This window comes from Mastigoproctus giganteus, chromosome 6 (assembly GCF_048544385.1).
Source record: "Mastigoproctus giganteus isolate SK-2022 chromosome 6, ASM4854438v1, whole genome shotgun sequence".
Taxonomy (NCBI): domain Eukaryota; kingdom Metazoa; phylum Arthropoda; class Arachnida; order Uropygi; family Thelyphonidae; genus Mastigoproctus; species Mastigoproctus giganteus.
The window spans coordinates 163,207,480-163,231,305 of NC_143580.1; the positions used below are offsets into that span (position 1 = coordinate 163,207,480).

General features: G+C 40.9%; 1 protein-coding gene across 1 annotated transcript; it reads right to left on the minus strand.

Moving 5' to 3' along the window:
- Window positions 1–823: 823 nt before the first annotated feature.
- On the minus strand, window positions 824–23,491 carry LOC150084712 (uncharacterized). Its single transcript, XM_090375454.1, has 6 exons — window positions 23,425–23,491; window positions 13,213–13,268; window positions 5,273–5,364; window positions 4,333–4,391; window positions 4,216–4,251; window positions 824–1,431 (listed from the first exon to the last, which is right to left on the minus strand). Exons 1-6 carry the CDS (start codon window positions 23,428–23,430, stop codon window positions 853–855), a joined length of 828 nt encoding a protein of 275 aa, XP_090231580.1. The 5' UTR covers window positions 23,431–23,491; the 3' UTR covers window positions 824–852.
- Between the last annotated feature and the right edge of the window lie 335 nt (window positions 23,492–23,826).

The window sequence follows — 23,826 nt, forward strand, 5'->3', positions numbered from 1 at the left end:
TGACTGTATTCGAACCTAAATGTCTCTAAATGAGTGATATTACATTTTACATTTATGCAAAATGTAATATTTATATTTGCTATGACTTGTCAATTATATTTAATATGACTTGTTACGTCACTTGACACTTTTGTTTCGTCACCTCTGACGAAACAGCTATGCTGTCATGAGGGTGGACTTTCAGAAAACGACTTTTACGGATACTTTGCAGCATGGCACCGATATTGGCAAAAATGTAATTTCTCGTAAGGAGATTGCGTTTAAATCGTTATTCATGAATTTGTAGTAAAATGTATGTTAACTTTTTTGCTAGACCTTCATTGTCAGACCTCAGTTGCAACATTTTTTTTATTTTTGAGGAGAAATTTTTGAATTTACCGGGTTAAAGAAAGGAAACATGAGAAGAGTATTACAATATTTATTTACTGCGTGTAGTAGAAAGAAAACAAATAGGCATTTAACATTTGTACATTATAGAGCAGGTTTAGGAGAACACAGAAAATGAATACACATAAAATAATGTGTGCGCATTTTAGTCAGCAGTGGGAAGCTAACATACCAAATACTGTCACATAACTATGCGGCAATACGTAATTGTGAAACGAAAAAAAAAAAAAAAAAAGGGAATTACACTCGGTGTATTCTAATTTATTTTATATTTTATCATAGCTAATCAAAGAGAATGATTGATTGTCAAATTCTGACCAGAATAAGTTAAACATATTGCCTCCCAGAGTAAGACTGGAATATTTAACAACTATCTAGTCGTTACCAGTTTCAACTACGTTTCTTACCAAAAGGTTGTAACGAAAAAGTATTTCCAAATTGCCCTTAAAATGGTTGTTCAGTGTTTTACTGCTTCCATCCGCTGCCATTCTCGTCACTCTCACTAAAATCTCCGTTTTTACTTCGATGGCTGCTGATCGTTGAAGTTGATAATTCGGATGCGTAGCTTGCCGTAGAACTTAGCTGAGACCTCACGCTGTGACTTGGCACTAGCAGAGAGGAGAAGACGCTATCATCAGGAGTCACGTGGGTGTCACTATCAGTTTCGAGTAATTTGTTCTCCGACATGGTCAACTCGTCATCACCATAAACTTGTACATTTTTAAGCTCAAGCTCTCTTTGTTCTTGAAGAGTGTCCAGTTGTAAATCGAGAGAATTTTCCTCGCGGGTTGCTGCCAAGATATCGTCAGCTTGTGAACACTGATAAAGGAGAGGGTCTTTGTCATTCCTCAACTCTGATGAGTTATTTCCATGAACAGTGTAGGTTATCTTGTCATCTAGATCGAAGCTTTGTTCAAGAATATGAAGCCTTGCTAGTCCCTTGTCGCTCAGGGTCAAAAGGGTCTTCTCTAATTCCTCTATCCTCCGCTTTGCTTTCCTGAGTTCTACGTTACGTTGTTCAATTTGGTAGTTGAGATGTTTACACTGTAATAAGTATAAAACCTCTTTTAGTACATTTCGATTTAACATTGAAAATTATTTATCAATTGAAACTTAAACTAGGCGAAGGAAACTTTAAGAAGGGAAATAAACTTACTTGCCTTCTTCATATTTGGAGACCTTTTCTTGTTTTAAAAATTGTGGGTTTCGATAACTGGAAAAGGTCAGTAACAGCTTTCATCGTAAAAAACAATCACTGGATTAAAACCTTTGCTGTTAGTACAGTGACGAGGATAGCTGTTTTTACATCCAATTTGGAAAAGGCTGGGATTTGATTTCGCGCCTGTCTGCTGCAGCAGAAGATTAGTTCTGTTCGATTCCAATATTTCAGAATTAGTCGGGAAGGATTGTATGGCTAAAAACGATCATGGAGTGCACGCTATTTACAGAAATATAAATACATACGACTGTAAAATTATAAGATGACCTAATTGCAAAGATGTTTTTCCAACCTTCATTATCCATTCAGAATTGTAAATAAATAATTAAATTTGCAGTTTATACTCCGGGACGACCATACGATCAGAGGAGTTCACAAGATAGAGAGAAAGAATACAAGAAACATCACCGTATTTAGCAGTCACGGATTTCTATCTCGGTTACTCAAGGCACGTGTACCTAGGCACCCTCGCGCCTCACCACTGCGCTACGGATATGGTAGATGTTCAACATAGGTATCCTATATCTTATACATTCGTGCTGATTATAGAAACCCCTTTCTGTCAGCGCAGTTCATCCTCTTTTTACTGTCAAAGAAAAGACTCCATTTAAATACACTTTTTGACCCGTGGGTTACCCATATTTCCCCCCTCCGAACAGTGAGACTTAATTTAGATTAAAAAAACATTCTTCAGAGTTTTTTTTTTTTTTATTATTATTATTTTATTTGAGTTCGCATGCGTCCATCATGTTAAACGGAAAAAGGATTGTATTCTTTTATTGAACAAAAACTTATCCAGTAAACAAACAAACAAACAAACAAACAAAAAAAAGTGTCTACTTGACTGCATGGAACAGTGACACACTGCTCTTTCTGACAAGATGATGCCTCGATATTTTAGTAGTAAAATTGACTGGTAGGCAAAGGCAAACCAAAAGAAAAAGCAATTTTAATCGATTTACTTTTTTTTTTTTTCAAAATATTATATGTTCGTATTAAACTTTTCCGTATCTTCGTGTATTATACAGGGTTGGCCATATGTCAGTTTACCGAGAAGAGAAGCAATTTTCAAAGAAGTAAATTACTGAAAACATTTTGAACAAGTCGTTTAAATATCATAAATAACAATAAAGAGAATCACGTAAATATAATATTAACAAGTAATATGCATGAAATTTAATTTTAGGATTTAAACTGTACAAATAAATTTATGTTTCTTGTGTATTTTTACGAGTTTCTGTTTTCGTGGATTATCCACGAAATATTGATTATCTGATGAATAATTTATTTACTGTATATGATATATATGGTATATAAACCTTAAATTCGCGCACGAAACTATAAATTCATATACAAATTGTTGTTGTTGTTTGGTTAGTTTTTAGGAGCATTAGCAACTAAGGCCATATTGCTCCGGGGATATGCGGTGGTCATTCCCTGACCTTTCCGCATCCTTCGTATTTGGTGTTCACGGGCTGGAACACCGGTCTAATCAAGAAGCGTGTGCTACGCACTGCTGCTCCTGCCCACCTGGCTACGGAGGCGCCGTATACAAATTAATATTGAATTGAAAACAAATGCAGAATTCAAAATTCGATATAAATAATTTAAAAAATAATACACTAAAAATAAAAATGCGTAATCAGAGCACAAAGTTTAGATTCGTACACAACAATAAATTCAGTAAGAAAAAAGATGATATAAAAATAATGATGAATAAATAATCAAGAAAAGTTTAGAGAATCTGGAAAAAAGGAGGGAGAATATAATGCGTTGAGAAGAAAGAAAACGTAAGTGATTTCTAGACAAATAATTATTGTACTGATAACGAATTTCTCCGCCGAGAGCTAGCATGCTTAATCGAAAATTTTCTGCTTTTTTTTTCTAAATGGTTAATGCCGAAGACAGAGTAAAGGAGACCAAACGGATCATCAAAATCGCGATGTGGAAGAATGAGAGTTAAGTATATAGTTCGGTAAAGCGAGGAAGCTTTTAAAATGCAAACACGGTTTTAAGTAATTCCACAAACTGATTGCAACTTTTAGTAATTAGTGAAATGTGAGGTGGAAAACTGTCAAGTGAAGTAGGGGACAACGAGTCTTTATAGCTGGTAACCGTAGAAAATAAATTGCTATTGATAGAGTAGTTGCGGTAAAGATGTCTCGAATGAGGATTTGAGAAATCATCATGTAAACTCAGTACTGGAACTCTATGATCCAACTTTATATATGCGTAGTATTTAGAAATAGCATACCTTGCAGAAAAAATGAAAAATAATACAAAATAATAATTATTTCCTCGCTGAATTAGAGATAATGGATTTCCTTTTCTATATAGCCAGACAATGCACATACAAAGAGTGCAGAGAGAGAGTGTGTAGAGAGGTAGAGAGAGAAAAACTCACACAAAGCGGTTTAGTTTAGACACAGAACAGGGAAATAAAATGGGAAAATTCTGATCTGTCTTTAGAACTAAAACAGCAGCTCATAAAAAAAATGGTTGCAGTACGGCATCAGAAGTACTTGCAAATGGTGCATAATAGTGAAGTATGCTCCATTTGCAGGTTTAGCACCATTCTAAGTATAGAAAAGAGAAAAAAATTTACTTACTTTATTAGTTAATCCCTTTATTTGGTTCTCAGGTCCCTAAAGAGCAACAAAATTCATTATGAGTTTGTACATCTAATTGAAAAATGGGAAAAAATAAAAATAAATGTATGTACTTACAATAGTCTGCCGAAGACGAAGATCTTCAATTAAAGCTCTGATTTCACTGATATCCCCGCCTGTAAGAAAAAGTTCAGTACTTGTTACAGCGTAATTCATCAAATTTTGAAGTGCAGTAGGTATTATGGAATAATCCTTCATTCGAATTACTGACTTCATAACTAGTGTCATCTTAAGAGTATAGGCCCTAATTTGACACTTTCAGGGCAGTCTTATTAACCAAATTTTGCATAGACTGTGAAATGCTGCGAAGATAACTAGCTAGCTAGCCGATTTCTTAGAATCACAGTACTGTATACAGCATTATGCTGTTTGGGGAATGGGTGATGGAGTATATAAAGAATTACTGGAAAAATGGGATACTTTAATTCTCGTCTATAAATTTTAAGAACCCCTTTTAAAAGAAAGCCCTGAGATGAGGCCCATTAACTCCCCCTTTAAGAGGGCACTGTTCGTGTCGAGGTTAGGTCTTATTTAACATAAGACTTGGGAATAGCAGTCCGATTAAAAACCTTTGAGTTTGAATTTGAATTGTTTGAAAATAAGTTTCTCTTGGGTACATACAAGAGATGCACACGGGTAAACTGAACTTCATACTTATTAGAAACAAAAGTTTAATTCTTTCGCCAATTCTTCCGTTTCTTAAACAACACCACCGCCACGAGTGCCTTTTATAGCATTATGAAAACCATCAAATCACTTTTCAAAAGAAAAGCTTCTTGTTTCAAGAGGATTTCCATCACCACTCTCACAGCTCATGATAATTGTACCGACTCTAAAGAATGAGTGAAAGAGCATAAGAAACCCAAGAAGATTTACGTTTTTAATCATGAAACTATTTAATTTAAAAGCGGTAAATTCCATTTTCTTAAAATTATTTAAAGTTCTTGCTCCTAAATAAGCGCAAACGAAGGCAATCGTAACAAGATCACGTACTCACGTTGTAAATTTTCTTTCGATCCTGTGCCTGGTTCAGCAGTTTCAAGGAATGTATCAACAGTCGACGTCTGTTTAGTGATATTTTTTCTTATCCTGAAATGATGACAAAGGTTCAATTAGAGAAATGTGTTTTTTTTTTTTTTTTTTTAGCTTTTGGGAAATATTAAAATACAAGCTGGAATTATGAAAATAAACGAATACTGGTATACATAGCCGCCAACTTTCTGGATTAATGACAAAGACTCCATTATTTTGACAATTCTCCGTGTCAGCGTTTCTACATTTTTATTTTTTTTTTATTTCCCCCTACTCTTCCTCAAAAAAAAAAAAAAACACTTAGATTACAGCTTCTGTCAAATGCGAAATTTTTGCATGGATTGCACTGTACGTTTCTAGTTTAAGAATAGCCTTCAAATGTGTTAGTTCATACTGCATAATATATGCGAATCAGTGAAACGAATGCTTCAATACTACTTGTGATATTAAATACACTGGTGTGCAAAATTTAAGGACCAGTCAGTTTTTCACCTGTAAGCTTCTCATAGAAGTGGCCTGGATATGGGAAAAGCATACCAAAGGAAACTCGTGTGCCACAGAAATGATGAAGGAAACAACATCGACACAACAACGGAAACCAAACGGTACAGAGGCACTTTATTCAAAAATGGCAACATAGTACTGGCTGCCATGATACAGATGCATCACTGCCAAAGATGGAACAAAGGGAAGAAGAGGTGGTTCTTAGTAGGAGATATGGCCACCCCTAATGTCGATGCAGGCTTTGCACCGCCTGTCAATATTTAGAACAATGTTGTTGATAAGTTCTTGCTGTAACATTGTCCATTGTCCATTCCTCTGTCAGCGCCATCTTCAGCTGGTGAACATTTTCTGGTGGGTGTGGACGTGCCGCTAGGCGTCTCCCCAGAGCGCCCCATATGTGCTCAATAGGATTTAGACCGGTAGAACGGGCAGGCCAATCCATTCGAACAGTGTCCACACCTTCCAAAAGCATATCAACAGCTGCAGTGCGATGGGGTGTGGCAATATCATCCATAAACACGAACTCGGGGCCAATGGCACCTCGGAACAGAAGCACATGGGGAAGGATTACCTCAGTACAGTAAAGTGTGTTTATGGTCAAGCGGCACCAGGGGATTCCCCCATCTTAGCGTAGTTTACATTGTGGATGAACCAGTTGACTGGAAAAGCCAGAGATTTAAAAGTGTATGGACTTTGTATATGTGTAATGCCTTGTACCGTTGTTCATCTGGTCATTTAGCCGCCAGACCCATACTGAGGCCCGACAGTGTCCCACTTTCGCCCCGTGGAGGCAAACCAGGAACTCACTAGTATATAATTCACTCTGGCAGGTCCTGCCACCTAATTTCCTGAAAAAAAAAAAAAAAAAAAAAAAAAAACCACGTACGCGTCGCGGGAAGCGCTAGGAGAAGTCCAAAATGTTGGGCAAAATTAATTTAGATTGGTGATTTTAGATTGTGTGGGGCGTGTTCGCGTTGCTGTCAGATAGAGTGGGGTGAAGGCTGAAGACTGGGGGCAGATAGACAGAAATATGGAGCCGAAAGGGAAGGCAACTCCAGTTTACAGTGGGGCAAGCCCATGCCCCCACCAGAGGGAAGAAATAGAGTGACAGGGGAGAGGGTACAGCAAACTGTCCCCTCCCCACCCTGCCAGGAAGAGGTGAGACAGTGAGCCAGAAAAAGGAGCTGGCTCAGGTTGCCAATGTGGCCTGTGTGCATGGGTGGGAGCAAACCAGACCGCAGGGTCAGGTCCGCACCATCCAGAAAAACTTGAGGCCCAGCAGAGGCGATCCAATGTTGCTTTGGCTGAATAAGTTGTGTAGAATGTCATAGTTGGGAGTCATTCATGGGATTGTTGTCCCGTTTGGTAGTCAATGTTCCGGGAAGTGGAGTTTTGTCACTTCTCAGAAGAGTTCCAGTTTTGTCCTGCATGAAGGATCAAGCAGTCAAACCTGATGTCTGGTTAGGGGTCTCTGAGAAGCTTTGTTTGACACGTTTATTCGAAGTTTGCAGGCAGAGGAATGGTCAGTCGTCTGGCTTACAGGTTCTGGGCAAACTTGGTGAATGCTATATATGAGGCTTTGTCTTCCAGTAAGTAGTTTTCCCGGTTTTTGGGATTAAGGCGCACTTGGATTATTAATTCAACACGAAGATCTTAATAAAGTTCGCAGTCATGCATCTGGTGTCCTCAGGTCTCCACAGAGCCACATGCACACATTCGGTTGTTTTCGAGTCCGAGAAGGTGTAATTTGTTGCGGGTCGCTCCAAGTCCTGTTAGGAGATACGTGCTGTACAATCCAGGGCAAAGCCATGCCGTATACTGTGGGTATATTTGTTGTAGATCGGGGAGGAACCTCCGCGTGACTTCCCCTTTTGTGGAGGTCGTCCAGCGTTGCTGCCATATTGGATCGCAAATAGATCTGGAGTCTTTTCTTTTCCACTGTCCAATTTGCAGTTGGGTCTGTGGTGTGATCCTGGAAGGTAGTGGGATTTCCGCGTCTAAGCTGCTGTAACTTGCCTAGGCGAATCACTTCAAGATCAAAGGGGAGGGTCCCAGTGAGTACTTGCAGCGCATGAGTAGATACGGTGCTGCACGCTCTGGTGAGGGTTAATAAAATCGGTCGGTGAATGATAGAATAGAATAGAATCTTTAATTGCAGCAATGATAGACATACAATTAGTCCCGTCACGGCATCGTGGTGCCAGGGGTTAACAAAACATATTTACAAAAGAGATACACATGAGAAAAAAAGATAAATCAGATTATTAACAAGGTACAGTTTTACATTTTCAGTTCGACGAGGATACCCTTCCTGTATTTTTTATTATTGACCACTTCTTGGAGGTCCCCGTCGATGGCTTGCAGTGAGGGCAGCATTTGCTTTGGCAGGAATCTGTCGATTAGTACTAGCCGGTTACGGTTTGCTAGCAGCTGTGCTGAAGACCGGAGATAAGGGGGAGGAATGCTCCAAGAGCAGTGATCCCAGAAGTTCGGCTCTGTAATTTTACCGGTGGCCATCTTGATGGTGAACAGCAGCCTTCTTTCTGCGATGTAGGACCGGAGCCTGCGTAGTTGAAGAGCTTCTGCTAACTGCGTTGATCTGAGAGCTGGGGGAAGGTGGAGTTTGCTGTTGGCCCATTTTAGAAGCCAGAATTCGGCAGAGAATATTCTTTTGATGTTGGATTCGGCGGCCGAGGCCCATATCTCTGAAGCATACAGTATTGTCGGGTAAAGGATTAATACGATGTATCTTTTTACCAGTTGTGGGTCGGTGGTGTGGAGCAGCTGTTGTTTGGCGACCCAGCGTAGTGAGTTCAGCGACTGTATGAGGTTTATATGATCGTTGAAAGATAGTTTGGAGTCGAAGACGACTCCCAGATCTTTGTGTGTTTGAACACTTGGAACTGAGGAGCCGTTAAGCACAGGCTCCAACGTTGTTGGGCTGCCCTTTAGAGAGTAGGTTATTTGTGCTGATTTTAGGGGGTTGATTTGGAGGTTGAAGGTATTGAGGTAGTCAGCCATGTCCTGCAGTTTGCTAGTGATTTGCTGAGTGATTTCGGCTGCCGAGTTGGATGGCGATATTTTAGTAAGGAGCTTGACATCGTCAGCATATGTGATCCAATTGCACTTATTGGTCACAAATGGCACCATGATTGCTGAGAAGAGAATGCCAGACAGGACCCCCCCCCCCTTGAGGTACACCGGCAGTTATGTGGCGCGTGAAGGTCTTTGTTCCGATCTTTAGAACAAGGGTCCTCTTCGATAGGAGAGATTCTAGGAACCAGAGAACATCGCCGCGAAAATTGAAGTAGTTTTCTAAGAGACGTAGGAGATTAGGTATATAGATGGCATCAAAAGCGGAATGGATGTCAAGATATATAACTGACAATTCCTGTCTTTGTTCGAAGGCATCTAAGATGTGCAGAGTGGTTGTTACAAGGTTAGTTATAGTTGACCTTCCTGATATCCCATAGTTGATATCCCATGATGTTGAGTAGCCGAAAATTTACCGCCTTAGAGGCCTTATGGTGCCAGACACCAGAAGCATGTGCAATCGCAGGGATGATGGCTGTTTTGTAAAGTATTACTGGGGTTCTTCTTTTCAGCCCCCAGTCGCGGCGGGTAATCCTGGCAAGCATGGCAGCGTAGTTTTTCATTTTCTTCTGGATGTATTTTAAGTTGGGTGTAAACGATAAATTTCGGTCCAGGATCACTCCTAGGTACTTGAATTCTGTGGCCAACTTGATCGTTCTGTTGTAGATTTTTATCTGCGGTGGTCGGGTAGGAGTTAGATATCCCTTTAGTGGGATAGATTATGTTTTGGTGGCAGAGATATTAAGGTGATGAGTTTCAGTCCACTCTCTTAGTGTAGAAAGTGCTGAGTTGGCAAGTGTTTCCAGTTGTGCTCTTGAATCAGCAGAGAGGATTAGGGAGAGGTCATCTGCGTATGCGAGCGCTTGCACGCCCCCCAGTTCCAGGGAGAGGAACTCATCCAGCACGTAGTTCCACAGGAGGAGACCCAGTACAGAGCCCTGAGGGCAGCCCCTGTGTACCTGGCGCTCAACCTTGCATTAGGGAGCCTGCACTAGGACCCTCCTGTTCAGGTAGCTCTGTTATTGTTATTTGATTTTTTTTAGGAGCATTAGCAACTAAGGCCATATTGCTCCGGGATATGCGGTGGTCATTTCGTGACCTTTCCGCATCCTCCGTATTCGGTGGTGACGGGCTCGAACCCCGGTCTAATTAAGAAGCGTGTGTACGCACTGCTGCTTCTGCCCACCTGGCTACGGAGGCGCCTTGTGTGATGCAGCGCACACATTAAAAGTATGTTTTCAATAGTCATAACTTTTTTCTGTGCAATAAAATAATCAAACACTTCATTGTTAAACGCACTTCCATCTCCGGTAAGGGTCAGACTTAACGCAGCCCAGCTGCCAAACGCCATTTTGTGACTTGAAGAGGGCGCCCTAGCCTCCTTCATCTTTAATACCCCTATCCCCAGCGGGGGAGGTGGTACGGTCTTACCGTCTCCCCCCCTCCTCGCCGTTCCAACTTTCTCTTCTGGTGGGGCATGGGCATGCCCCACTGTGATTTGGGGTCGCCTCCTCTCTCGACTCCATACTTCTGTCTCCCCCCCAGTCTCCCCACCCACTCTACCTGCACATACGCAAGCGAATGCCCTACACGTCGGAATTGATTTAATCATTTCCAAATTACGTTTTTCGCCCATGCACGCAGCCTTTCAAAAATTTAGCGTTATTCCTCATCGAATTTAACAAAAAAAAAAAAAAATAAAAAAAAAAAAAATAAATAAAAAAATAAAAAAATATATATATCTGATAATTAAAATAAATCTGATATTTAAAATAAAATAAAAAACGTCAGCCAGTAGTACGGCAAAAATGTAGAGCGAAACGAAACGTAAAATAGTATAAAATAAACAAACAGGGAAGGGAAAGTAAAGATAATAAGACAAAAAAGTAGTCGATAATCCCCTGTATAATTTAGTCATTAAACCCAATTAATAAAAACGATGTAAATTTAAAATAATGCCAATTATAAATAATTTAGCGGTACCCCCCTTGAAGGTACCCCCCTTGAAGGGGTACCGCTAAATCATCGCAAAGGCGGAAATATCGAAGAACCAAACCACCCTTCCATTCTCCGATAGATCAACCAATGCAGAGGATTTGCATGGCGGTGGTCCTTATGCAGCGAGAAATATTTACGTTTCGTTTCGCTCTACATTTTTGCCGTACTACTGGCTGATGTTTTTTATTTTATTTTAAATATCAGATTTATTTTAATTATCAGATATAATTAGTCTTCATGTGGAGGATGTGCATTTGCTGCCTCTAATGATAGCTTCATATTTTTTTATTTTTATTACTTTTGCCTAACTTTTATATTACATTATATATTTTTTTAGGTCCTAGCCGCTGAAATCTCAGGAAATTAAGCGGCAGGACCTGCCAGAGTAAATAAATCTTAGTCTACTGGTGTTTCCTGGTCTGCCTTCACGGGGCGAAAGTGGGGCAACGTTGGGCCTCAGTAGGGATCCAGCTGTTTGTTTGTTTGTTATTTGGTTTTTAGGAGCATTGGCAACTAAGGCCATATTGCTCCGGGGAATATGCGGTGGTCATTCCCTGACCTTTCCGCATCCTCCGTATTTGGTGGTGACGGGCTCGAACCCCGGTCTAATCAAGAAGCGTGTGCTACGCACTGCTGCTCCTTCCCACCTGGCTACGGAGGCGCCTAGGGATCCAGCGGCTAAACGATCAGATGAACAATGGTATATGACACCACACATATACAATATCCATACACTTTTAAATGTCTGGCATTTCCCAGCTAACTGGTTCACCCACAATGAAAACAACGCGGAGATGGGGGCAACCCCTGGTGCCGTTTGGCCCTAAACACACTTTTCGCTGTAATTTGTCTATAGAGCAATGGAAACTGGTTCTCAGGAGTGACGAATCTGGCTGTACCCTATGCTTATCAGATGGATGGATGTGACAACGTCGGCTATTAGAGTGTATTGTGCCAACAATGAAGTTCGCAGGAAGTGGAGTACTTGTGTATGGCGGCTTCAAGGTTCTCTGTGCGATGTGCGTGTATAATTTAGTTGCTGGCCGCTTTGATACTGGGAAGCATTGAACACTAGGAAGGCTGCTTCCCAGTACCTTCATGCCACGAAGTGGGCCATAACGATGTACACGTATTGTCCTCCCAAGTAGACTGACTTGGTAGGATAAAAAATAAATAATCCTGAAAAATTCAAGAAATAAAAATTATGTTCAGGTATAAAGTTCTGGTGAGAATTCAGGTCCAGGAATGGGTCCGTGGTCCAGAAGCCGAAAGTTTATATAGCCTTTTAGACAGCTCCATGCTCTTCAATGTGAAAGTTTTTTGGTTAATGCCCTATGCCATACCATTGGTGTTGTACGAAAATGGTTAATGGAGATGAACGTACAAAAGTTGGAATGGCTGGCCCAGAGTGCCAAATTGAACTGTATAGAATATCTATGAGATGAACCGGAAAAAATCGGGTGAGAACAAGACTAACACATCCGGCATCGGTAATCAACTGGTCATTGTTCTGCACGAATGGAGGATTATATGAACTGACGTATACTGTTCATTGGTGAAAAGTCGACCAAGGTGGGTGAAGTGTGTCACAGCAACCAGAGGTGGACCGATACACCGTTGAAGTGATTTGCAGGCGACGTCAGTGTGAAACCGACGTGTTTCCTGATACGTTTTGGAGAATAGTGTATAACAAAGTATCTCAGATTATGCTTGGAATTTTAACAGTTGATCATAGTAGTACTGTGGGTACTTAGTCAAGGGGAAAAAATAATTAAAATGCTCAGCTTAGACTCTCTCTCACTGGAAATGTTTTCGACAACTAAGTCTAGAGAACAGGACCATTATTCTGAACAAAATTTTGGCTAACCATTTCTGAGCTGGTAAAAGTCTGTAACAGTTATCTTCCTTGAAGTATTGACAATCAGATAACACAAAACTACAAGAAAAACCCTGGGTGCGCCAATATTTGAAAGCATACTATAAAACAATTCTATGGCTGCATCTAATATAAAATGTATATCTTGTTAGCGAAATTTAATTTTAAGGCTGAACAATTTAACTTTTTCGACAAAGTCAAAGGTTAGTCAAAAGTTAGAGTTAAACGTTAATTTATCATCTGGAGTGCTTGATGATTAATATTTGGAGTACCGACTAGTATCCAGGTCACCTAAAGTTGAGGCTATTGGATTGCCAATAATCTTGTTGATTGCTACTTTATTCTCTTAATAATTCATTCTATTAAAATAAATATTTAAATAATATAATTATTAATTATAATAAAATTAATTAATATCATGATATTAAACGTACCTTTCTTTCGCTTGGTATTCCAACAAAACCTTCGTTTCTGGATATTCCACAAGAACCTGCAAGACAGCAGAATATAAAGTTCGTCTTGTCTGAATTCTGTGCTTGCTTTGTTTGCAGAGTGTGTAGAGAAAATTTTCTGTTTATAATTGATAAAATGTTTTATTACTTTTTTAACAGCAGCAATTCTAAGTTAGAGCAGGGGTGCGCAACCCAGGTGTCCTGACCCCTTTGGGATCGCAGAATAGGTTCGAGGAATCGCGATGGAGGGTCGCCAATTAAGGAACATTGAAAAAGAAATCATACCCAAACAGAATACTTTTATCGTATCGCGTGGCACTGTAGGAACTACAATGTCATGCGATATGATAAAAGTGCTATGTATTGTAGGAATTAGTGTCTCGCTAAATGATAAAAATATTATGTTTGAGTCTTATTTCTTTCCAAAATTCTTTAATTGGTGACACTCCCTCGCGACCCCATTGTAGTTCTTACAATGCCACGCGATACGATACCGATGACTGGTATTGTACGAGGGGCATTCAAAAAATAAGTTACACCTGCCGCCATCTCTTGGTATAATTGCGCAACAAATGTGGCGCCTGTGCGGAATGAGTTCATATCGTGCGCCCCCTGGTAGGCGAGTTTCGTTGACGTAGCGGTAACAACTGTGTAGGAGCAAGCGTTCATAATGGCACGTCAGCTAGAATGTTACTCCAAGTTCGAGGTACATGGAGCAGTACGATTTTTGTGGGCGAAATGTCTGAATTGTTCCGAGATTCATCGTGAAATAACGTGGTGTATGGGGAAAGTGCAATGTCGCGTCTTTGCGAACAGCCATGAAAAACAAGAAGCCTGGAAAGTTAAGCAAAGGTGTTGTTCTCATTCATTACAACTCCACGGCACACAATGCACGCACAACATGACACTTGCTCTAAAGTTTTGGATGGGAGGTATGGCAACATTCGCTGTACAGTTCTGATCTTTTGCCTTGTGGCTATCACATCTTCGGTAAGCTGAAAGAACATCTGGGGGGGGGGGACAAAGATTTGCAAACGATGAGCAGGTGCAAACAGCAGTTCGACGGTGACTGAATGACCAAGGAGTGGATTTCTATCATCAGGGAATCGAACGTTTAGTCACACGTTCCGAGAAGTGCTTACACGAACTCGGTGACTATGTGGGAAAGTCGTGCAAGGTATGGGCTTTCTATTGCATAACGTTACATACCTCAATAAATGTCTCTTGGGCTACAATGGTCAAGTGTAACTTATTTTTTGAATTAACCTCGTACCTGTTACTGAACACTTATATTAATAACGAACAACGACCGAGGAGTGTAATATGTTTAGAAATATCCGGTGAGAGTATGACACCATTCAAGCTTAAGAGACACTTAGAAAGAAAGCATACTGATTTAACGGGCAAGGAGAAAACTTTTTTTTTAAAATGCGAATGAAATAGAAATGCCGAAATGTTTTTAAGGCATACAACAGTTTTGGAAAAAGGCTTGAGTGTCGTTTGAAGTGTCATACTTGACTCGGAAAACAACGAAACGGCGTAATATCGGTGAAACTCTGGTTTTATCCACCGCAATAAAAATGTCTTCAATTATGAATTGTGAAAAATATGGTAGCGATTTAGAATGCATGATCTTATCAAGAGATACTGTTTCCGGGCGTATTACAGTATCTGCACCGATAATATAAAATTACTACTGCTAAACAAGTTCAAACATTCCTCGTATTTTGCAATTCAGTTGGACGAGTCAACTGATATTGCTAAACTTGCTCAGCTTCTTGTTTACGTGAAATACTGTTACGATGGTGATATTTTGGAAGATTTTTTATTCTCCGAGCCTCTGAAAGGAAAAACGACTGGTGAGGAAATTTTCAATGTCGTAAATAAGATTTTCAAAACAAACGCCCTTTTGACGTAACGATTTGCAAAGATAGTGCAAAGTGCCAAAAACATTAGATTTAAGGCAAAAGTTAAAGATTGCTCCACACAACTTTTCACCACTGCATTATACATAGTGAATCCTTAGTTGAAAAATCATTAGAGCCAACTTTAAATAAAATGCTGCATTAAGCTGCACACGTAGTCACTTTTATTAAAGTGAAAGCGTTGAATAGTAGAATGTTTCTGATGCTATGTCAGTGGTTTTCAACCGGGGTGCCGCAATAACGTTCCAGGGGTGCCCCCTCGACGTGGGGGCACCCCTGGTCCCCTCACCTGTACGTGGTGAGGGGACCTCCCAGTGACGCTGCTGGACTTCCAGACTAGCATCACTGGGATCCAACGCTCACAGCCCAGGTTCCAGGCTTACATCAATGGAATCCGGCGTGTTTGCCGTGCGCTGCGACCCGTGGAAATTCGGAAAGGGGGATCCTGGTGGTTGAGGGGCCCAGCTTCAATACACCACTTTGGCCCCTGCTTCGACAAGACGGGTGGTCCTGGAAGGCCCGGCTAGGATCAATCGGCTAGTAGGCTCGCCTGCGAGGGTCAACCGTGTCAATGCCACGCCCCTACCCTCATGGTCCGAGGGACAGGATTCAGGCTGGCGGCGGTGCGGGTATAGTGTCTGGGTAGCCCTGGCGTCTCACTCCCGAGCGCATTTATTGCATGCCGGGTAGTGGGCGTCCCTTTGGGCTCCGTGGTGGGTGGGGAGTCCGGGCACTGAACAAATAAAAAATCTCTATGAATCCTGATAAACTTACTCCTTCAGGGGCCCCAACCCGGTCCCTATCTGAAAATATAGACACTGACAGCAATATTGCTTCAAAGAGGCAGCGGACTGAATTACCATCAGGTCCTATCCCGCAGTTTTTAATCATGCACTCCACCAATGAAAAACCGATTGGAAAAATGTCACCTTTCTTTATACAGAAAGGGTTAGATGGGTTAGTAGGTACACCCAAGTCAGTTAAGAGGCTCCGTTCTGGGGACCTCTTGATTGAAACAAAAAATGACAGGCAGTCCGAGCATCTACTCCGAGTAACATCAATCGGAGGAATCCCTATAACAGTGACACCACACAGAACACTCAATTCATCGAGAGGTGTCATTTCGGAGTGGGACCTTCTTGACGTAACCGAGGAGGAAATCTGCTCCGAATTAAAACCACAGGTAGTTACTGCCGTCAAGAGAATTACTGCGCGAAGGGATGGAAAAATTGTTAAAACCAGGAGCGTTATCCTGACTTTTAACTCTCCTAAACCTCCTGATGAGATTAAAGCTGGATACATCAACTGTTCAGTGCGTCCATACGTTCCAAACCCTTTACGGTGTTTTAAATGCCAGAAGTATGGACATTCTCAAATGGCCTGCCGTGGAGTCCTTGCATGCGCTTGATGCGGTGCAAAGGACCACGAAACAACAGCATGTTCAGCCGCAAAACCCACCTGTATTAACTGTGAAGGCGAACACCCGGCCTACTCACGAGCATGCCAGAGGTGGAAAGAAGAAAAAGAGATTCAACGGCTGAAGGCAGAGCTTAACATATCATACCAGGAGGCAAGGAAATCGGTGAAACCCCTGAATATCAACAGACCTACCTACGCCCAGAAGGTAGCAGGGAGATGTTCTGTCGGAACTCAGACGGACATGACCATTCCTCCAAAGGAGTCTTTCACTCCCATCGCGCGGTATCTCTTAAGTTCTCAAAAACCTGCACAAAAGGACCAATCAGCTGCCACTCCTATATCGGTACCTCCTAATGCTCCACAAGTAACAAAGATTATGAAAGAAAGAATTATGAAAGAAAAGAATAAGAAAGGGGAAGTCCCCCCTAGTACCCAAGAAAAGATGGATGTGGAGCAGAAGGAGGTACCCGAAGATTCAGTTTTGGAACTCTTTGCGGAGGAGGAAATGGACATGGGACAGCGTCCATTCTTCCCCAAAAAAGACAAATCCAAGACTGATAAAAGTAAGCCCTCAGCACCTCGGAAGCCGCCTGATGGACCCACCAAGCCAAAATAATGGCTAAATTCCTACAATGGAATTGTTGTGGATTCCGGCGAAATATTGATGACATCAAGGCTCTCCTGCAAAAGCACGAGCCAGTTTGCTTTTGCTTGCAGGAGACATATCTAAAGGCAAATGATGATCCCACCATGCACAACATCACAGTTTTTCTAAAGGATAGAATTGCGGATGGCTCTGTACATGGGGGAGTGGCTATCCTTGTGGGTAACCAGACCCCAGTGCAGCCTTTGCTAATTACAACCAGCATAGAGGCTGTTGCAATTCGCCTTTCAGTGGGATTTTTATTAACTGTGTGCTCCATTTATTTGCCACCTGGGACTGACATCTCCCAGGCAGACCTTGATGATCTTCTAACGCAGCTGCCTCCCCCTTTCTTACTTCTCGGGGATTTTAACGGACATAACACCCTGTGGGGTAGTGCTAACATCAACGGAAGGGGACGAGTCATAGAGCGTATGCTCAATGACAATGACCTCTCCCTTCTAAATACTGGAACAAACACCTTCTTCCACATGCCTACCCGTACTTTTTATGCCATTGATCTCTCTACCTGCTCCCCTTCTCTACTCCCTTCACTCACTTGGGAGGTGGAGGAGAATCCATACGAAAGTGATCACTTCCCTGTGATAACCTCGTTATACAGTGGGAAACCATGTCTTCCCTTCAGGTTACCACGGTGGAAGATTGATCAGGCTGACTGGACTGCCTTCCAACATCAGGCAAATTTTGATCTTAGCACGGTCAGTCAAGAGCCGATCAATGATGCAGTTAAGTACATCACAGAAAATATTGTCCAAGCAGCTGCGAATGCTGTTCCAAAAACATCTGCCCGGTTTCCACCATTTCCCAAACCTTGGTGGAATTCACAATGCACAGCAGCAAAAAAGGCTCAAAACAAAGCGTGGGGGATATTTCGCCAGTATCCCACCACGAACAACCTTATAGCCTTCAAACGTGCACGAGCCAAAGCACGCTACATCCGTCGTCAGAGTCAAAAGGAATCGTGGATCCGTTTTACATCATCTATTAACCAGTCTACCAACTCTAAGGTAGTCTGGGATAAAATCTGGAAAATGAAGGGGAAATATACATCCCACCCTTCTTCAATCCTAGATTATGATGGATGCGCTATTGCAGATCCAACTGCAATAGCCAATGCTCTTGGGGAAACATTCTCTAACATCTCTGCAACATCTTCGTATTCCCCAGAGTTCCTGGTCCTGAAATACAAAACCGAAAAACAGGCACTTAACTTTAAATGTAAGAGCATTTATCCCTACAACGGGGATTTCACTATTCAGGAACTCAAAAGAGCCCTCGCTCTTTCCAAAGCAAGTGCCGTTGGACCAGATGGCATCCATTATGAAATGATTAAACATCTTTCACCAAAATCTATGGATCGTCTGCTCCTTCTGTATAACAGAATCTTTACTGAAGGGCAGTTTCCGGACTCCTGGCGAAAGGCAATCGTTCTTGCCTTTCCTAAGCCAGGAAAGGATCCAAAAGTCACCACCAATTATCGTCCTATTGCTCTGACTAGCTGTCTGTGCAAAATCCTGGAGAGAATGGTTAATTCTCGTTTAATTTGGTATCTAGAAACAAATGACCTTCTCTCCAACATCCAGTGCGGCTTCCGAAGGAACCGGTCCACTTTGGACCATCTTATTAGATTGGAAGCATCCATCCGGGATGCTTTCCTAAAACGCGAACACTTGGTGTCGGTGTTCTTTGACATGGAAAAAGCGTATGACACAACTTGGAGATTTGGCATTTTAAAAGATTTACATAACCTAGGCCTTAGAGGGCATCTCCCCTTTTTTATTCAAAACTTTTTCGCCAAACGATCGTTCCAAGTTCGTGTGGGATCCTCACTCTCTCGCTCCTTTAACCAAGAGGAGGGAGTACCACAAGGATCAGTATTAAGTGTCACGCTTTTTGCCATCAAAATAAATTCCATCACAGAACAACTTCCTCGAACTGTAAACAGTGCCCTCTATGTTGATGACTTTAGCATTTTTTGCCAGTCGTGCAACATGAGGGTTATTGAAAGACAACTGCAGAAAGCCATCGATAGTCTGAATTCCTGGGCACTTGCTAATGGCTTCAGGTTCTCGCCGGAGAAGACCGTTTGCGTACACTTTTGTCGCAAGCGTAATCTTCATCCCGAACCTGAATTAAGGCTCGGACAAAATGCTATTCCAGTAGCAGCGAACACAAAATTCTTGGGACTCATATTCGATAAAAAATTGACCTTTTTGGATCATATTCGCCAACTCCGCACAAAGTGCACAAGAGCACTTAATATGCTCCGCTCGCTGTCCTCCTTATCTTGGGGTGCAGACCGATGCACCCTTCTACGGCTTTACCGTGCACTTGTGCGATCCAAATTAGATTATGGGTCCCAAGTATATTCTTCAGCCAGAGACAGTGTACTTCGATGGCTGGATCCTGTCCATCATCAGGCTATACGTATCGCTACTGGAGCATTTCGAACATCTCCTGTCCGGAGTTTATACGTCGAAGCAAACGAACCACCGTTATCGTTTCGACGTAAGCAGTTGTCTTTAAAGTACGCTTTAAAACTGAAATCTCTGCCAGACCATCCTACGTGGCCCTTCGTTTTTGAGCCACGATGGAAAACTTGTACAAAACCCGTAAGACTGCCAATCGTCCTTTTGGTATTCGTGTCCAAGAGCTACTCAATGAACTCAATATCAAGGTAGACAAGGTTGCCCAAACATCAAAGCAACCCTTTCCACCCTGGCATGCTCGTGTCCCGGCATGCGACTTGTCGCTTAGAAACTGGGGAAAGTCGGATACTCCATCATATGTCTACCTGCAGCTTCATTCAGCACACCGAACTGAATATTCCGACTTCGCGCCAGTCTACACAGACGGTTCGAAGTCAGAATCACATGTGGGATCTGCTGCTGTCTTTACAGACAGCACTATATCAGAGCAGATTCCCTCTGAATGCAGCATATTTACTGCAGAGCTGCACGCAATTGAGTTAGCCTTGGATCAAATTAGTAAATGCCAATACCAACGGTTCATTTTATATTCCGACTCTCTTAGCATGTTACAGGCTTTAATATCTGTGAGGTATAATCCTCATCCAGTTCTGTCTAGCATCCAGCAGAAGATTCACGTTCTCCATGAACGCGAATATGACATCCGCTTCTGCTGGGTTCCCAGCCACATTGGGATTAGGGGAAATGATTTGGCTGACGCCGCAGCCAAATCAGCAATTCCCAATAATAACCGCTGCCTGTTAGTCCCCTATACAGACTACAGGCAAATAGTACATCAAAAGATACATTCCCAATGGCAGGATTCGTGGAATAGACTGCGAATAAATTATATCGTATAAAGCCTGTAATTGAACCGTGGCAGTCTAGTCTGCGTAGGAACCGTAAGGAGGAAGTTGTTCTAGCTCGTCTCCGCATAGGACACAGTCATCTTACACATTCTTTTCTGCTGAGGGCAGATGACTGTCCTATGTGCGAGAACTGTGACACCATTTTATCTATTTATCACATTTTAACCGTATGTCCACGTTTTACCCCTGAACGTGATTTTTATTTTACCGCTTTTAGTCATCTGGCTGAGCCTTATACACTCAGCCAAATTTTATCCGACAATGACCACGTGTCTGCTGTTTTTAGCTTTTTAAAACCAATAAACGTTTTTGCTTATATATAAAATTTACATTTTATTGTGATTTTCTGTTTTTTATACATTTGTTAAATTTTTTGACATAGTGACCTAACTAATTAGGTCACTGAAAGATTACTCTTTTATACATGACCTGGTCTTGGCGCATTATAGCCTAAGTTGCTAATGCGCCAATAAAACCCAAATCAATCAATCCAGGGGTGCCACGTAATGTGGGTTTAAGTTACTTAAACTTATTATTTTTTTTTCTATTTATGTTTATTTCATTATAAAACGGTGTACAGTATCTTTTTAATTTTGTGGTGATTTATAATTGATGTTTACTTAGTACCTCTATATAAAGAATAAAATTATTATATACTGTGTATATATATATAATTTGTATTATGAAATATAATTATTATACTGTAATTATATTATTGTAATAACTATCATATAACATATATATACAGAGAGAGAGAATCGGATCTAACAGGCAGAAAATTGAGTAGATTGAGTGGGTTGTCGCAAAATAAATTACTTAGGGGTGCCGTTATTAAAAAAAAAGGTCGAAAACCACTGTGCCATGTAATGAAATGGGATCTGATTATAACTTACAAGGGGGAGTTTTTTCATCCATGTTTTTTTGCCGCAGCACATGATCCCTTCCTTTCGAAGCACCCAAACGTCATTTCATACGCTGATGATCTTAAGATGGTGGTCACATCCGACGATCCAGCAAAGGCTGAGGCAGTCGCCTATGAAAATCAGATAGTACTGTTTGAACTCCAGGATTACCTAGCACCTATGGGACTTAAACTGAATCCTCAGAAGGCAGCTGAGATGACCTTCACAAAAAGGACTATTAATGAAGTTATGCTCACAATAAATGGGACCGCCATTAAAAAGGCTCACTCCCACATAGATTTGGGGTTGAAGCGGTACGACGGGCTTACTTTCAAAGACTACCTAAAGATGGCCAGGCTAAAAACGCTCGCGGCGCTCTGGGCAATCCGGCAGGAGTTGAGTCGGTCTTAGGCTTCGAGGGTTCCTTTTGGAATACATCCGAAGAAATTTGACACCCATACCGCTTTACGCTTCAGTACTCTGGTCAGGAGCCTCCTCTACTCAACTAAAGAGATTTCTTTGGGTTGAATATTGGTCTTGAGATGGCTAAACAGGAAGATGGGCTACCCTTCACCATCTCTAGGAGCGTGCTCTATGCAAACCTTGGGATGGGTGACCATCATCAAAGAGAGGAATATACATACCTTGGCACAACTTCTATGCGGCCAAATGGATTCGCCTGACATCAGATGTTTCTACAGACCCTCGGACCTCAGAACGAACCCGGTGCAGTTCAACACCTTGTTTACAATCTTCTCTGCAAAACGTGCCAATACCTTAGGTCAGTGTTTCCGGTGAATAAGTTCGGAATATATAACTCCCTGGGAATTGATGCCTCGTCCTTTCTGTAGCTAGAAGTGCTATAGACAGGACATAGTGAAAGAACTGTATAAAAATGAACAATAAGCATTATGTGAAAAGAATTCCTGTCAAGACTTCCCTGGATTCACCGTTGTTTTTTATTGTTTATTATTTATTTTATTTGTTGTTATTTTATTTATTTATTTTTATTCCGTTGTGTATTTTCAATCTGTTTTGATTTCTTGCAATTCCAATCAATATAATTAACTGGAATTTGCATAACGTACACCCATCTAGCCGAACCAGGATGTTTTTAAATGTTCCAGGGGTGTCCACTGATGTGGAAATAAAATGATGTTAATAAAAATAATATAATAAACTTATCACACTAAAGTTAGGTGAAGTTAGCTTGTCACGTGGAAAACTACTTCAACGCGTATTTGATCTGAAAGACAAAGTTTGGTTATTTCTTATGTATCATAGTGACAAACTATCTCAATATTTCTTATACAAAAAATGGCTAACTATTCGTAATTATCATGTAGCACAATGTTCGTAACATACAGTTTGATAACCGCAATGTAAGATATTAATTTAAAAACGTATTTTTTAACGTTATTTTTTTTCTAGTTTTCCCCTGTTTGATCTGATTCCAGCAGAGACAAGTCTCTTTTAAATCTCTCCTTTTAGATATCACGGTGTCTTTTTTCTTTTTCCTCCCTGGATGTAACATAATATTTTCTTAAATAGCTTTTTAGGTATAAATAGATTGTAGAGTAAAATGAATTTCATATTTTTACATTTATTCACAGTATAAAAATGACAAAAAAGGCCATACTGCTGTTGATGTCAGGACTGTGTCAAGACTTATGTGCTCGGATGCAAACAAAAAACTTTCTCCCTTCTTCCATACACGAAAGGTCCCAGTAATTTTTGCCACCGACTCACTACATGAAAATGATCCGCTGAGAGCTGATGCCTTGGTGCGATCGCTTCCACCGTAGCATGGTACTTCAGAAGTTATTTTTTTTAACAGTGCAGTTACATCTTACACTATATTGCATACGTACGAGTGTACGTGTTTATGATCCAATTTACACTTAACACGATCCTGGTTGATATAGTAATGCAGTATAAGATACTTACACCCATTAGATCTTTCCTAGACAAACACAGAAGCTCTGAATATCCTACTGACTTCACATCTGCCGTTCTTCTGAAATTCACAAAGACAAAATTTGTTAAATATGTTAAAATAAAGTACGAGAAATTATTGTAGAAACTACAGAAACCTACAGAATAAATACGGACTTACTGATATATATCTATGACAAGTAAAATGAAAGTGCTCCAAGAGATACTAGGCAAAGTTAATATATATATATATTTTAATACTATAAAATGTGGTAACCCCAAGCTCCTTTCCGCTGTAACCCAGATTTAGTAACCCGTAATTATGATTTTACAGAGAAGTAAGAGTTACTAAGCGTTTAATTTTTTTTTTTTTAAAAACGAGTTTATTAAAACCGTGCAGTTCTGATTCTGACA